This window comes from Acyrthosiphon pisum, chromosome A2 (assembly GCF_005508785.2).
Source record: "Acyrthosiphon pisum isolate AL4f chromosome A2, pea_aphid_22Mar2018_4r6ur, whole genome shotgun sequence".
Taxonomy (NCBI): Eukaryota; Metazoa; Arthropoda; class Insecta; order Hemiptera; family Aphididae; genus Acyrthosiphon; species Acyrthosiphon pisum.
The window spans coordinates 13,463,214-13,479,833 of NC_042495.1; the positions used below are offsets into that span (position 1 = coordinate 13,463,214).

Consider the following 16,620-nt stretch of genomic DNA (forward strand, 5'->3'; position numbering starts at 1 on the left):
TGTTTGGTACATCGTATATCTATGTTGAGATTACATTTTAAATGATTATAAGGTATATTTTAAATTGTGAAATATTTTGGTTAACTGGTTTGGCAAATTCAAAAATTTACATAGTTTTAAATATTTTGTGTATATTCATTATGTTTCATTTATTAATTAATTTAAGAAATTGAAATAGTTTAAGTTAATTATTTTATTCCTGACAGAAGAAATAATAAAGAGGACTTATGTTTCATCATAAGAGGACGCCACACACGTTTTTTTTCTCCATTTTATTAAAACTTAAGCTAAATGTGAACTGCTGTACGTAAATTTTCCTTGTTACGCACTTGTAAGACGGAGACAACAAATTCGGGTGTGGCGTCTTCTTAAAACGTGACATTATGTCAATTTCAACTTTATTATTATTTTAAATGTTTGTTTAAAATAGTAAGATATACATTACATTACTGTCATAACTTACAAACATTAAAAAAAAAAATGTACGGTTTCACTAACTATTTTCTAACTTTTACACTTATCTATAAATTATCATACATTCATACACACTAAATAAAAGGATAATCGTGTCTTTATCCATATTTTATGCACCAGTCAAAAATTACCTAACATTATTTATTTTTATGAATTATGAAATAAGAAAAAGGTATCGTCAAGAGTCATGACTCATGGGAGATTTATAAAAAATATAAAAAATAATATAATGGTCCATTTTCTTAAAATAATTATTTTAATTACATTCCCTCATTAATATTTGGCTTATGCGTCTAAGCGTCTTGCTAATATTCCCCCCAATTTCTAACAAATTATATTATACTTGCTAAAAAAAATCATTAGCTGGTAATACTAACTAAACCATGATTTTTATAATGGTTATCTATCTCCAGGGGTGGACTGGGAATACAAATTGGCCCCCAGGAAACAGTAAATTCAGTCTGGATTTTGGGCTTATAATAAAATATTTTTAAGTTATTGGCCCAAATGAATTCAAGCAGCCCAAATTTTCGCCAAGCCCAAGCGGGGATCACCCACCCGCCACCCTAACCAGTCCGCCCCTGTATATCTCTTTACACAATTTATCTTATGAATAAATAAATTATCCGTATAATAGGTACCCCGTGTATTACTTATATTGCATTATGTTATATTCAATTTTGGTTCAAAATATACGTCTATTTTCATTTAAAAATAAATATCTTACAGTAATAGTTACTACAGTAGTAGTTGATTTTCAAATAAAAATAATCGAAGAAAATGTTTATATTTTTCTCGTTATAATGGCTAACAAATTAATATTTTTAAAATTCAAAAATATTTTCTCAATTTCTGAGTTATTATAGTATAACATGATATATGTTTTTGCGTAAAACAAATTACCTATTGTACCTATTTCAAAAAAATGCAAAAACAAATTTGAAGTTTTACAAACTCAAAACCTTGGATTTATAAAACAAAAAATCTATATAGGCTCTACCTAATACCGTAAAAATGTTTTTTTTATACCGCAGGTGTCTTCGAAAGTTAGAACTTATAAATAAAAAACAACGATTGTAAATTTTAATTTGGTACATTGTATTATATTTATAAGCGGTTTCTAAAGAAAATCTTTAAAACCAGTTTACTATATTTTTTCTTACTTTTTTTTTACAGACATCGTAAACCCGTCCATTGTTGGTTATATGCTCTCGCATGCTCAGAGCGAAAACCCCAAGCTGAGGAATGTGGCTAAAATATTTTTGACAGACTTCTGTACCGAACACGACATTCAAACGGCGATCACGTCCAACACATAGTGCCCATCCGAATAACTAAGTACTTACATACCTATATATTATATACTTATAGTATATAGTCAAATATAACAAATATATTTCATAGTTATCATTATTATATACAAATACAACGCTCGTCATGCTTACTCGGCTAAGTAGACGATTTCAGTCCACCAGAGCGCTTACGGTGGGTGATCGTGTAGTCATATCGAAAAGAGTCGATAAATCGGATATCAACGAGTTTGCTCGCCTGAGTGGTGACACTAATCCCATACATTCCGGTGATCGTCCGTTGGTGCACGGCATTTATTTGGCGGGTCTGGTATCCGGGGTGATTGGTACCAAGTTACCTGGTAACGGCACGATTGTCGTGTCCAAGACCCTGAGGTTCACAAACGCGTGTTATGCCGGCGACCTAGTAAAAATCGAAGTTGAGATACAGACCATAAGAAAGCTTGTGAGGTGTGGATTTTGGTGTAGGGTCGGGGACAAGGTAGTGATGGAAGGCACTGCGGACGTTATCAATAAACGTCTTACTAAAAATCAGACGCCTGATAATACAGTTTAAAATAGAGAGTTAAAAAACAAAAACTTGTGTTATATTTTAAGCGTCCAAATCCCCGGATTGATTAATTTAGTCACTTTTTAACTGTTAACATTTTAAAATTAAGCGTGCAAATTTATATTTTATAGTTTATCAATATAATACTTACTATTATATAATGAAGATGGTGTTATTGTTCTATATTAAATATTCTATAATATACAGTTTATATTTAAGTTATAAATGCATACCTAATAGTTGTATAGGTGCACGTCAATTCCTAACCATTAACGACAAGTCGACAACCCTTAATCGCCTAAAATGTTCTAATGTGATTAAAGGGTCGATTATACTATAAACGAAATCACTAGCAACCGGGCCCTCGAATATTGTCGCAGTTACACAGCGATGTCGGCCCCAAATAAAGTTGACCTGTTTATAGTTTTTTCGCTACTCACTGGCAATTTTATTCTCCGGAAAGTGCGATCGATTTTTTTAATCGACATGGCACTATCGCTAGTGTGCTAGTGACTATATGTAGCTAGTATAGTAATCGTGACTTGCGACTGCCAGCTCACTCTCGCCATACTTTTTTCACCGACGATAGCAGCGAGTAAATTCACTCTATGTAATTGGGGTAAATCCTAATGAAAGAAATTCCCGTGTTTTTTTAAAAATTTTTACACTTACATTTTAAAATCATAATTCTCAACTAAATTTGAATGGGTAGGTACCTATATAAAAACAAGTTTTCTGGTTTAAAACTATACAATTTAAATCGTTTTAGAGTCGTAAACTCGTAATGGTATAATTTATGACGTTATATCTATTATACATTATGCTCGTATATTACGTTAGAAGAATCGTTGAAATTTTTTAGATGTATATAGTAAGTCACTATGAACCTATATAATTCGCAGTAAAAGTGAAATACCGAAATCTCATCATTATTGTTGGGTATACAAGTCTTAACAATAATATAGTATCGCGTGAAGTTGGCCTTATAATTGTTTTGTTATCACAGAATTTTATATTTTTTTTTTGGTCATTATACTCGTAATTTAATGTTTACAAAACGAACGCAGCGAACCAGTTTCCTGAACCGTATGTATTGTTTCTCTTTTCGAAAATTAAACAGTTCTCCATCACCGTGTTTCCGCTTATATTTTAAACAGTAATTTAGTGTTTACAAAACACAATTCACGAGGAAGTCTTCTTGTCGTTTGCACGTCATTTATAAATAACGCCGTACGAACGAAAACAAGCGCATTCTCTTACAGCCTGCGGTCAAGAGTTCGTCAAGTACAATAAATTCGATCCACACTTGGTGTACGTATTATATTCTATAGCACCTGTTGCTTCCAAAAAACTATATCACGATGATGATGATGGTGACTACAACGATGGTGTCATTAGCAGTCGCACTCGGGTCAATCTCGCCGTGGTAAGTCGTTTTACGGTACATAAATTATAATATTACTGTTTCTGAAACGACAAAATATTATTATAATATTATCGGTTTCATTTCGCATATTCGTTTCTTTTTCGTTACCAATAATATAGTATATAGTATTACTTAATAGGTATTCTACTTATATTATGTTAGTATATACTGTTATTGACGAGAGTTTACCAATTGCGCTCTGAAAATTGTAGGGTCGATAGACCAATTGCGTTCAAAACATTTTACACTATCTAAGGAAAAGTTATTAGTATATATAGTATATAAGTTAATAGTTATAATTTTTTTTTTATAGTTATAATTTATAGTTATACGATAAATTATTACACTAACCGATTTTTTGCGAGTATTAATGCATAATACATAATATATTATAAATGAACAAACAATGTTTTCTTTACATTTAACAAGCTACTTTTTGATCGTCAATTATATAAAATTTATGATAATGATAATTTGTTTTCGTCTATCACTCAAATGCATATTTCCGTGATTAAATGTCTGTAATGATAATAATGTTTCATAAAATTCCCGATACTGTTATACAATGTATTATAACCAGTAATCAATTGAACAATAAATACGTTTTTAATTTTCAAGCATTTTTGTGATTTTATGTTGACGTTGATGGAATTAGATCGAACAACAATATTTCTAAATCTGAAGGTAGCCGCCAGGCAAATTTTAATACAAGCGAAATTGGTATATTTACCGTATAATATAAAGAGTGCAATTGGTACACTAACCGTAAAATATAAGCTACGCAATTGGTATATTGACCCTAAAATACAAATTTTCAATCCGATCAATCCGACGGTGGTGACGATCAAAGGCCGGTCAAATTTTGTTCTGGCACAATTGGTCCATGCCCTTCTTGATAACCAACCTTACCTATGTATTGTAATCGTTTTATAGTTTCGCCGATCAATCTGACAGTGGTGACGAACAAAGGCCGGTCCAAAAGCTTAACGAAATGTTAAATCACGCGCCGGCGGTAAAACCACTACCATTCGCGCAATCACTGTCCTCGTCGGCCACAAAGACGCCGTGTATTTGTGGCGTGTTTCTGAGTAGCCAAATCACCAAGGGCAGTAAAAAACAGCCAACTGGATACGCCGCGTTGTTGCACGAACAGGACGAATCAGCCCCCTGTAATGCTCTGGGCGTGAAGACTTGCACCAACAAGTGTTTGGAAATTGTGAGTATATACCGGGATCATGAACTGCATATTTTTGATTTTTGTAAAACTGTATATTATCAATATTGATAAGGATGTCTGGTAGTAGTAGGTATATGTTATGACAGTAATATTGTTGTTTTCTCCTCGTCTGCAGATCGCAAAACACTTGCCAAACAGTCCGGCGATAATCTGCGGTTCGGTCGATCGTGACGTATACAAGGAACGGGTGAGTTATTGAATTTCCTCTCGCTGTATAATAAAAGTCTTTACATAAAAATGTTTTTGATTTTTCCAGGCGCATCTATTCGTGAAAAACTGCAACGACTCGTGGATTAACACACTTTTGTCCACCGGCAAAGAGTTTTGTTGCAAGGACGGCCAGAATTACAAATGTCCTGTATTATAATAGAAACTTGAAACATGTGTGTAATGTGTATTTATAGTTATACCTTACGAAATAATAATATGTGTTATTATTTATTTTAATGTATTTTTATACGTTTTTTATTAAAGAAATATTTATCTTATTCTTGAGATTTTGTTTTTGTTTTTAATTGAGTAATTTATACAGTGAATGTATCTTTTAAAGTCACACTCATATTTTTGTATTATTTTGTTTTAGTTATATAATTTAAATAGTGTTATTACTATGCTCTATAGCAGCGTTTCTCAACCTTTTTAACAGTACGACCCCCCCCCCCCCCCCAAATAGGTGAAAAATTAAATCAGTCACCTCATGACCCTTCCCCCATATAATACAGTTTTTGAATATAAACCCATCTCAAATATCACATTAATTAATACTTTTTACATAATTATTCATAGTTTATAGTGTATTTTATTCCCGTTCATACAAAGCACCTCAAGTCCAAAAACATGATTTTTGAGAGTCAGCTTTTGCAATTTTTTCAAACTTTAAATGTATGGCAAATGTGTAACCAAATTTTATTTTTTCTTGTTTTAATTGATTTTCTTTTAAGCAATGTAGTTATTTATGAATGGTTGTAAATAATATGATACCTACTGGGAAATAATTAATAATAATTCTTATTATAGTTAAATACTTTAGTACAAAACATTGTATTTTTGACAATTTATTTTTTAAACTATGAGTGAGTTGGTATTTACTAAATGGTATTTGGTAAACAATATGTATTTCATTTCATACAAATTACAAGTTAAAAATTATGATTTATGATAAAGTAGATCTTTGTACTACTAATATTTATTAAATTATTGTTATTACTAAGACATGTTGCTTGTAAATCATAGGTACCTACATTTAAAATTAATATTGTTCTTTAGTTCTAATTGATTAAAATAATCCACAATTTTAATACAGCTTAATAAAAATATTACTTATTACTTATTCAGCATTCTTATCCCATGTTTAAGTTTTGATGAAAAACATTCTTATTAGTCTATAACAATTTGTAAATTTAGAATGAAAACCTTTATAATCCACTACAAATATTATATTGATTTCCGCATTTGTTCAGTTATAGATTCGTACAAATCTTTAGAAAGGTTTTCCGACTAAAAATAAAATTGTTAAATTCACGTGTTTCATATTGAGGCAATATTGAATTGTACTGAAGCACCTACCCAGTAGTTGGTTAATCACATCTTTATTTCAAAATACTTTGTATAGACAATAAAATTGCGAAAATGATTTTTTCGTAAAGAACAGTCCTTTTTTTTATTAATAAATACTTTAAAACCATTGACCTTCGAGCGTGTACTTATACTATATATTATAAAAAGTTAATGTATAATAATTTACAGATTATTTCTATAAGAGATAAGTAGTACAATATAATAATTTTATATATATATATTTTTTTTTAGAATGGCTTTGACTCAACGTGCACTGACCACGTGGGCTTCAATGGTGTTATTTTTGGTGCTGCTCACCATACAGCTACAGACCAAACAAAAACAGAGTTGGTATCTGATATTCATGCCGATTTGGTTGGACGATGCGCTAACGGCACTGTTCATAATATGCTCCTGCGTGCACAGCAATTCGTGTCAGGCGATGACCGAGATGCCGGTGTTTTGCGGCAGTCGAAGGTGCATAATTTTTGTCATATGCCTGATGAAGATCATCGCCCAATTCACACTTTGCTATAAGTTGGAAAATCAAAACCCCCAGTTGCCAATATACTACGTGTTTATGCCCATCTGGACGCTCATCGTTTACCTGATAATCATTGTGATACCGCCTCTCGTCAGACATTACAAAGACTAATCGAATTACTTAATATTTTTGTTCATAAGTGATTAATATTTTCATTATAAAATATAAATAGAATATATAATCTGTAAATCCTTAATAATGCAAGTGATGCAACAAGACTGCGGCTATACCTATTATAATATAATTAAATGTGTTTTTTTATAATACTGGTAGGTAATTTTAAAAGTTGAGTCTATTTTTATTCATTCAAATAGATACAATAAGTGTTTTGAGTTAATGTACATATACAATTATTATAATTGTGCTTTATTATTTATATGAATAAAGTATATAAGCTAACATACTTCACAGCCGTTGTATAGCTGCTTTGATTACTGCAAAATATATTATATTATATAGATATATTAATATAAAGTATTTGTAATAAACATTTGATTTAATAAAATTTTATAAAAAACATTTTTTTCTTCAATTTACAAATAGTTTTATTAAATAATAATTATATCTAAGTAGTTATTGTAACAATACATTAGTTTTAAGAAGATAAATTACACAAAAAAAAGGTAACCCAACATTGTGCAATTATAATGTTATAGTAGGTACTGCTATAATAGTAGTCGTCCAATTAAACGTTAGAAAATGTGTGTACTAAAACAATATTATAATTTATAGGTAGATTGTAGCATGTATATAGGTACGCAATAAAACAAAATCACTATGCACTAAAGAGATCCGAAAAATTAAGCAAAAGTACAAATTGAACGGAATTGATAAATTTTAACGATATTATTGCACAACTTGAATTGAGCATGGTACACATATTATGGGTAGATATATTATTATGTCATCATTATGTGTTCGGGTAACAACGCAATGTTGGGTATGGAAGGTATGCGTTTTTTGTATTTTATCGTTGAGTATATTATATATAATATAAAATCAATGATTTTATTTTTCTTCCTTTCCTATCGTTTTAAGTATTGTCATTTGTGTGTGTGCGCAGGGTCGGAGTAAAGGGGGTTTAGGGGGTCCAAAAAAAAAAAAAACCCTGAATGAAATGTAATGGCGGTATAAATGTATAGTTATACCGTCTAATACGCAGTAACATTATTTCAAAATATTGAATTAAAAAAGTTTTGTGTGGGAACGAATATGGTGAAATACTGTTTATTATTACTATACGCGTATACCAGATATATTCTGTTACAGCTTAACAGTGGCCATGAATGTACGTACAAAGTCAAGTGCGAGGGGTCGCAATGGGGACCGAGAGTTTACAACGCCATATATATAAAACACGGACTAAGATATAATGAACTGGCATTGAAACAGTTTCGGTGGACCACAAATGTCTGATGTTATGGGACCTTCACTGTTACCAGCGCACATGGTGGTTTTAATTTTAACCTACGGACTAGATAATTTGGTATATCTAATCAATAGTTTTAAATTCAACTATCATTCGCTCAGTGACAGTTAAGGTCCCATAACACATGTAGTTTACCAGAAATTTGTGAGTCCTACTCCCTACCCCCCTCACCCAGACGATGCCAGTCCATTCTATCTTAGACCGTACTAAGATACAAAATGTGAAGCCAAATAAACCCACCGGGTGCGCTAAAAACATTCGGCCACCAGTGTGAGGAACTTTTTGGTGGTCGTCTCCCGACCTCCGCCAATCATGTCGTTTCCAGTCTATTCTATAATATCTTAGTCCGTGATTGTAGCCAATATATTGTAATAATGTATAGTGGTGGCAAAAATCACAAGGAGGGATGGTCCACCCCCCCCCTTTATATCCACTGATTCACTGCTTGTGTGAAGCCTTCACTATACAAATATTCGTGAGTAGAAGGAGCTAGTACCCGAAATGTATAATTATATAATGTAGGTGGGTAGCAAATTATTTGATACATCCCGGGTATGATAAGACTTAGGTATTATCTGCCCATTATCATAATATTGATTGTATTTTAAGTGAAATGAAACATTAAATTCCTCAGCTTCGGACATCGCATTCAGAAACAATAGTGCGATACCTAATAATAATAATAATTATCATAATTCTGAACGCCGTCTGTAGCGCGTTCCCGAGCTTAAGTCGTCGACTGTTATAATTTATAATACATTTATACCCCCTCGCAAACCTCGACCGACGCCGACCCTGCGCCCGTATGTGTGTTTTGTGTGTGTGTGTGTGGATGGGTGTGTGTGTTTTTGCGCGTCCGTTTGCCCCGACGTGTATAATATAGGCGCGTGACGCTCGCGGATACGACCTATTTGTGGACGCGCAAGTACCACGCCTGCAGGTACGTCAAGCAGAACGCGGTGGTCATCCAAGCGGTAGCCCGGGCCGTGGACGCCGAGCTGCGACACGTGCGTTTCGTCTGCGTGATGGGCAACTTTTGCAGGTGCATGTGGTTCACGATGCTCTTCAGTTCCTTGGCGTCCAGCGTCTTGTCCCTGGCCAACACCACGCTGTACAGCTGCGTGTTCGGCGAGCAGAACGTCAACACCATGTGATTGCTTATCGCCTTCCGGACGTACACCATGCCCGCGAACTGGTCGTAGGTGGTCACCTGCACTAGGGTGCCTGCAAAACGGACGGCGTCCAGGTTAAACGTTAAAGGTATAAGACATATTATCGCGAACATAATATGAAATGAGCAGGCTCCAATTTTAAATTTTTCGGTTCCATCGAAAGGTATTTCACATTTTATCTGGTTATATATGTCTATATGTTAGGCGCAACCATAATTTATTGTAAATATCGATTGTAAACGTGTCCTAATATTCAGTATAATATTAAAATACACAAATGTGTCATTATGCGTCTATCAGCTTAACATACCACCTTCGGCAAATCCTTCACAATATGCGTATTCTGAAGAAATAAGCACAGTTTTTAAAATGCATTCGTGTATCGGAGTATATAGAGCACAAGTTATTAGTTATTAGTTTATTACTGTACGTTTCACTAGGTATTGGACAATAATTAATATTATAAAGACTGGTTTTGCATATTGTGTATAACTAATATTCACGAAGACCGATAATACCATTGTAACTCAGCTCATAAATAAGTAGATATAGTGAAATTATTTTTTCAATTATTTCTAATTTACAATTTACAATCGAACAAATAATCAACAAAATATCAAAACTAGGTATTTGTATAGGACAGGTATAATTGATAGTTAGTAAGTTTCATGACTTTTGACTTCAAATGTATACTTACCTGGCTACCTAATAACTGTCAACGGTTATTGTTTAATGAGACCTTATTATTATCAATTATTTATAATTTTAGGTTAACGTTTAAGTATTTAACGCATGTAGATCATTAAGTTTTTCGCTTCAATTGTATACTTAACGTTAAACCTTAATTTAAGACTATAGTATAGTGTTGGCAGTTTGGTAAGAATAATACAAGTTCATATTATACTTCTACATAAATAATATTAGCAAGGCTTATTGACTGTTTTTATAAAATAATTATAGTTTAAAACATGTTATGAAAAATAAGACTTCTGTGGTTTAAGTGCTGTGGCCTATGAGATTACGCAACTAACATCATTCTACACTGCCAAGATAGTAGAATAGTAGATACCATTTTACATTAATTATAATTTATAATATAATATGTAACATTATCATAGTATTAGGACGAAACGTGCAATTGAGCTGCCAGTTACGAGAAATGTACCTATTTAAATATGTTATGAATGTACTCATTCTAAAAATGTATTTCAACCAAATATTTTATTTTTAAAAATGTCAAAATTGTTAGTTTAAGTATGACATTATAACTTATAAGTAGGTATAGGTGAGTACTCATTTTACAGTATCTTATAAAAGGATTTATAATTTCATCCTACTCTATATAGTATAATAGTATGTAGACATAATGTAATAAAAAAAATATACTTCTATACAAGTATATGAAATTAAACAATACACAGACGAAGAATTAAAATCGAATAATAAGTTAATTATGTCTAATTTCTTGCTTTATCGGTTAGCCTCACTAGTCATCAGAGGGTATAAACCGTTCACTCACAACTCATAATAGTTACCATGCGCACATTTTAACTTTCTTTTGTGTATGGTATTATTTGCATCAGTGTCATTACGAATAAATCGCATGTACATTGTACATAGCTATGGTCCTATTTAAGTAATGTTTCCTAATAAAGGCTTGTCCGCAGTATTTTGTCTTCAATAACTTAATGTTCATAAAATGTCCTGTCCAACGGTGGATTGCACTTTGCCCACGTATTTATATTTTATATATTTTGTGTACTTATTTATATAATAAATATATATGGTTTTAGATATTACCATTTTGTGATCCAGACGACAGCCAGAATCCTGGAGATGATTTGTCTTTAATTTTGAACAGATATTCAATGTCGCCTGTATCTTCGTTCCAGTACAATTTGAGATCAGTATCCGAACCCGCAAGCGTTAGGAAAACAGAAGGACAAGTGGGTACTTCAAATTTCTCTCCATTATATAATTTATCGTTTGTTTTGTGTTGTAGGATTTCAATTACATACCACGTACCAGTTATCTGAAAATAAAAATAATGTAAAATATTACTTGAATATATCTGTTCCAAACGTATGTGGGTAATTGGTATTTTAATGAATCAACATTTTAAATTGTTTTATTTTTAAACTGAAATCATCTCTTTCATGCATGTCTATAGTTTATAAAACATTAATACTGAATACTGATATACATTAGTGACATTATAGTATATGTTAATGTCTGTAAAATGACATCATCAATTTGACTGAAAAAAAAACATAACACAATAAATTATAAAACAATAGGTGCAATTTAAGCGGCATCTAATTTCAATTTATTTGTATCCTATTTAGTATCTATTTATATCAAGGACTGATGTTCAGTACAGTAATTTAATAATCTAAAAAAAACATCGTTATTTTAATTTTAAGAGACGTTTTTGTATGAGTTGTCTCCGTCTTACAAACGTACAACATCGCAAATTGTACGTTCTCAATAATGCATTTTAACTGGGAATTTTAAAAATATTCTAGCTTGTTTTTTAATTAAAATATTAATAAAAGCATCTAGATAATAATGTTAGTATCTTACCTTTAAAAATGATAATAGATCAATTCACTCTAATTTTAAAAATAACAGCGTAAAATAGGTTAATGTTAATGTAAAATGTACTAGGTACGTCTGTTAGACGTAGATAACAGATGTGGGTGTGACGTCCTCTTAATGGTTTAAAGTATTATAAACTAGTAAGTAGGAATAATGTTTTTTAGTTATAAGCTCATTAGTGCAGTACTAAATGTAAATCATCTTAAACTCTATAACTAACTTTTATAAATGAATAATTAAATATATATATAATTATTAATATATTGATGTATTCCTTTGGATCTAATACCTAAATTATACCAAATAGATTTTTTTATTGGAAAGTTTATGAGCTACTTACCATTATATCATATTTTATTTTAATAAATCTGTATAAATTAATAGAGTATTTTTAAATTATGGGCCAGCTTAATTCAGCAATCCTAAAAAAAACTATTTAATGTACGAATCTATTGGTTTTGATGAATTTTTCAAATATTATAAGGTACTTAAGCCCTAAAATACTAAATAATTTGTTATTTATTATTTTTTTTAAATTGTTATCCAAAATAGTTTATCCTGTATCATTAGGTATTTATATGTAAGTATTTGGTATATATTAAAAATTAAATAGCAGATGTTCTTAAAATATTATTTGCATGCAACTTTTATATCTATACGTAAACATAGATAATAGGAATTATATCAATACGAAAAACGAATGGACACGTAAATATAGCAAATAAATAATTTAACTAATTTATGATAAAGCTGAAACTATACCTGCTAACCTATAGAATAAAAATATAAAATTCATTAGATATGGCATATAATATTCAATAAGCTGTAAGCCCTTGCTTGAGGCAATTTTTGACTGTACCTGTACTTGTATATCAATATAACTATAACTATATTATTAGATTAAAATTTATAAGTAATTTTCATCTTGCCTCAGGTAGGATTTTATCCTGCGGGTGCGCTTGAAATGCTGTCAATTTTTCACCATTGATTAGATTTTTTAATTTAAAAACTTAAACAAAATTAAATTATAATTGGTAATTTACAAACTGTAGCAGATGGATTTATAAAAACTAAAATCTTACGAAGTAAGCTTAGAAGTGTTCGCAATTTAATTGAATCCATTATTATATCTATTATTATTATATCTATATGAATATAATTGTGTAAATTAGTTTTATACGATTTGTACGATGTACCTATTCAGTGCAATTCAACAATATACCTTCCAATGGGGGGCTGGGACGTGATATTGAATAGCATATAATCATTTATTTACAATATAATTAAATTTAATAAAACATTGGGCAGATGCTATTCGTATTTCGTATGTAAGTGTAACATTAGTATAATTTCTTTTTAAAACGTGCCATAGATACACGTACTTTTACTAATTGTAGCCACTTTAAGTTAATAAACGTGAACGGAACCAAAATTTATAATTATCAAGCTCGAGATTGAACTGCATTCTTATTACTCCATTTTTTTCTGTCGTCGTTTAGGTCAGCCGCTCAGCATTCATTAATTTATATATGAATTAAACAAGTGTGGCTCAGTGTTTCCTGTGGACAGTGGCGCCTATCCTATGGTCCCTGTCTTCAGCAACACGATGGATGATTGGATGTTAGGTGATAAATAATTATCTATTATACGATAACTTATTGGTCATTATAATATTATAGCGTAACATAGTTTTCAAAAAATGCATTGCGCTTTAATAATGAGACATTGTATAATAAGTACCTAACTATTAAACACCAAACGTCCCAACGTTGCATAAATTGGAAAAAAGTCTATAGTTTAAAATATATATCTATAAATAGAAAAAAAGATCCGAAGTATTTTGAAAATTATTTCATGTCTAGTAATTTCATTTATGAAAATTCGGTAAAATTTTCGAATTTCCACAGTTTAATATTCATTTTTGAGTTGAAACAAAAAAAAAAATCGATTTTTCAAAAACTGGCTTTGCGTAGTATTTCCAGTTATTTTTAAATTATTTATTGTTTTTTCCAATTATTTTTAAAGTAGGTACTCGAAAATTTTGATTTTTGACCCTCAGAATACCAACTATAGATTCAATTTGTTACAAGGAACTTCCATCGAAATTAAAGTTTGATCATTTTTTCTAATTTAAAGTGTCAGACAATGTTTTTAAAAATATTAGACAAATTATAATTTGATATGATATAAAATTAATAAAAATACAGGAAATATATTATGTGACTCGGATTGAATATTAGTGATGTATTTTGTGGTACCTAGAGGATAACATTGCGTATAATAAATAATAATTCATATAATGGCAAAAAATTGCAAGTATTTACGATTAATATTTGAAATCATAACAAAATGTCTAAAATGAAGTAAAATGATCAAAACTTGAATTTTTAATTAAAAAATTGTTCTTATGTATTTTCCATATTTTTTAATTGCTGTAGTAACAACTTTTAATGTATCTTTTATTGTACCTATTTTAAAACTTTATGACCTAGAAACAAACATTTTAATGGGCAACATAAATCGAAATAAAACTAAAAAAGTCAACATTTATCAAACCTAATTACTAATAATTTTATTTTAAATGGATATGTTGTTCATATATCATATAATAGCACGTACCAATTTAATTTGAATGTTTTCCTGTAGCTGCAGATTGCCGCAGTGTTCGTACACCGAAGTGGGTGTTTCCTCCTCGGACGCATAGCCCGGCAAACCGTAACACAAACACAGTACCAAAAACAGACGGTACATTTTTGACCGGAGTAAGGGGTAAAAAAAGGTTTGTTTAAAAATCGGACGAAATAAAATCACATCAAAGGTAAACGAAATTATCGGACGAACGGGCGAAACCGTACAATATTATACCATACGAAACCAAGACGCGACTTTGAGTGTCGTAATAGCAAATGTGCGTGTACAACAATTTTAGGTATATTATAATATCGAATGCGAGATCATGACGCGACGGGACCAAAGGACTGTATGAGAATGTGTATTGTGCGCGGTGCTCTCGACGTCCCGAACGGTCCCGTCCAATTAAGGATTGTTAAGAGATTATGATAATTTAAACTGTGCGGGGCTAGGTCGGTGCATTTAGAAAAAAAAATAAAAAATCATTTACTCGTGATGTGCACCGCCGCGGTCGTCGTAAAAAGTTAAATTTGCTTGCGAACGCGTGCGTGTGTGTGCGTGTGCTTGTTATATACGTATACCGTGGATGATGTCTGTATTATACGTGTGTGCAGTATATTAATATACATGTAAAACATAATATGTGATGATGACCGGGGGAGTAGTGTTGAGCGTATGAGTGTGTACGTCGTCGTTTCCCCTCGACGTCGTCGCCGGGCAAGTATAATATAATATTATATAGCAACAACAACAACAATAATAATAATAATAATATAAAATTATTATCTTATCATATTATATAGCAGCCGCCGTGAGAACATGCCGAGCATCGAGCGTCCCTATATATAATAATAAGCGTATCTGTACAATATAATAGCTGACTCAGGTCTCAATTATATAATATTATTGTAGTACCCAATCCTCGGGTTCGTCGGTAGCCGATAACAGGAATATGTATTTACTGCTACAGTTGCAGTATTTGATGGCTTGACCTCAGTGCTATCAGAATATCAGATACGTCGTTATTTATAGTTACCTCTACGGACTACGAACTATATACGACTAATTAGTATAATCCTACTGTGTAGGGGCGCCATTTGGGGGGGTGGCAGGGTGTGAAATTTTTTTATCTACAATAATTAGCCTAGGCATCATTGATACTATGGCTTGGCCGTCTTTGCCTTCAGTTTGCCAATCTTTAATTGTACATGCACTGCTATTCAGTATTCACTGCTTATCATAAATAATATTGTGTTATCTAATTTGATAATATTGATAAATTAATATCAGTATCACTTTACCCACCAGCGTGTAATTAATTTGTATTTTCCCTTTTGTTTGATATCCTAATTTCAAATATAGGTAACTATGTATTAATCAAATGGGTGTGTTCAAAAATTTAAAAATAATAAAAGCTGAATGATAAGCCGGTAGCTACTAGCTACTAGCTATCTAAAATTTGAATATTTTATATTTAATTTATTAATTTATATATGGATATGTATGGAAACTAATCGATTTTTTAACGATTGGCCTAAAGGTGGGAAAAAATTTGACTCTTTAATTGTTTGCACACCCTTAAAATAAACTGAAATGACGCCCCCGCATACACGATCACACAGGGTAGTGGGTTCGTGGCTACATCACGTGTAGTTGTGAATGTGATTCCATATTAATATGATGTATGTATAG

The 16,620-nt window shown here is 31.4% G+C and overlaps 4 protein-coding genes across 4 annotated transcripts; 3 read left to right on the forward strand and 1 right to left on the reverse strand.

Annotated features, from left to right (window-relative positions):
* Positions 1-1,650: 1,650 nt before the first annotated feature.
* Positions 1,651-2,543, forward strand: LOC115034288 (armadillo repeat-containing protein 7-like; the record flags this gene model as incomplete). Its single annotated transcript, XM_029490690.1, is given in 1 exon segment — positions 1,651-2,543. A coding segment is annotated over 1 exon segment (143 nt), but the record flags the coding sequence as incomplete, so codon positions are not given.
* LOC103309356 (follicle cell protein 3C-1) lies at positions 1,683-5,492 on the forward strand. The gene is made up of 5 exons (XM_008184600.3): positions 1,683-1,812; positions 3,597-3,760; positions 4,694-4,976; positions 5,113-5,184; positions 5,254-5,492. Exons 2-5 carry the CDS (start codon positions 3,696-3,698, stop codon positions 5,362-5,364), a joined length of 531 nt encoding a protein of 176 aa, XP_008182822.1. The 5' UTR covers positions 1,683-1,812; positions 3,597-3,695; the 3' UTR covers positions 5,365-5,492.
* On the forward strand, positions 1,885-3,464 carry LOC115034289 (3-hydroxybutyryl-CoA dehydratase-like). The gene has a single exon (XM_029490691.1). The coding sequence runs from the start codon at positions 1,912-1,914 to the stop codon at positions 2,338-2,340; it is 429 nt and encodes a 142-aa protein (XP_029346551.1). The 5' UTR covers positions 1,885-1,911; the 3' UTR covers positions 2,341-3,464.
* Positions 5,493-7,372: 1,880 nt separating the features above from the next.
* Positions 7,373-15,533, reverse strand: LOC100166059. Its single transcript, XM_001951832.5, has 3 exons — positions 14,917-15,533; positions 11,500-11,731; positions 7,373-9,751 (listed from the first exon to the last, which is right to left on the reverse strand). The coding sequence occupies exons 1-3, from the start codon at positions 15,046-15,048 to the stop codon at positions 9,435-9,437; spliced, it is 681 nt and encodes a 226-aa protein (XP_001951867.1). The 5' UTR covers positions 15,049-15,533; the 3' UTR covers positions 7,373-9,434.
* Between the last annotated feature and the right edge of the window lie 1,087 nt (positions 15,534-16,620).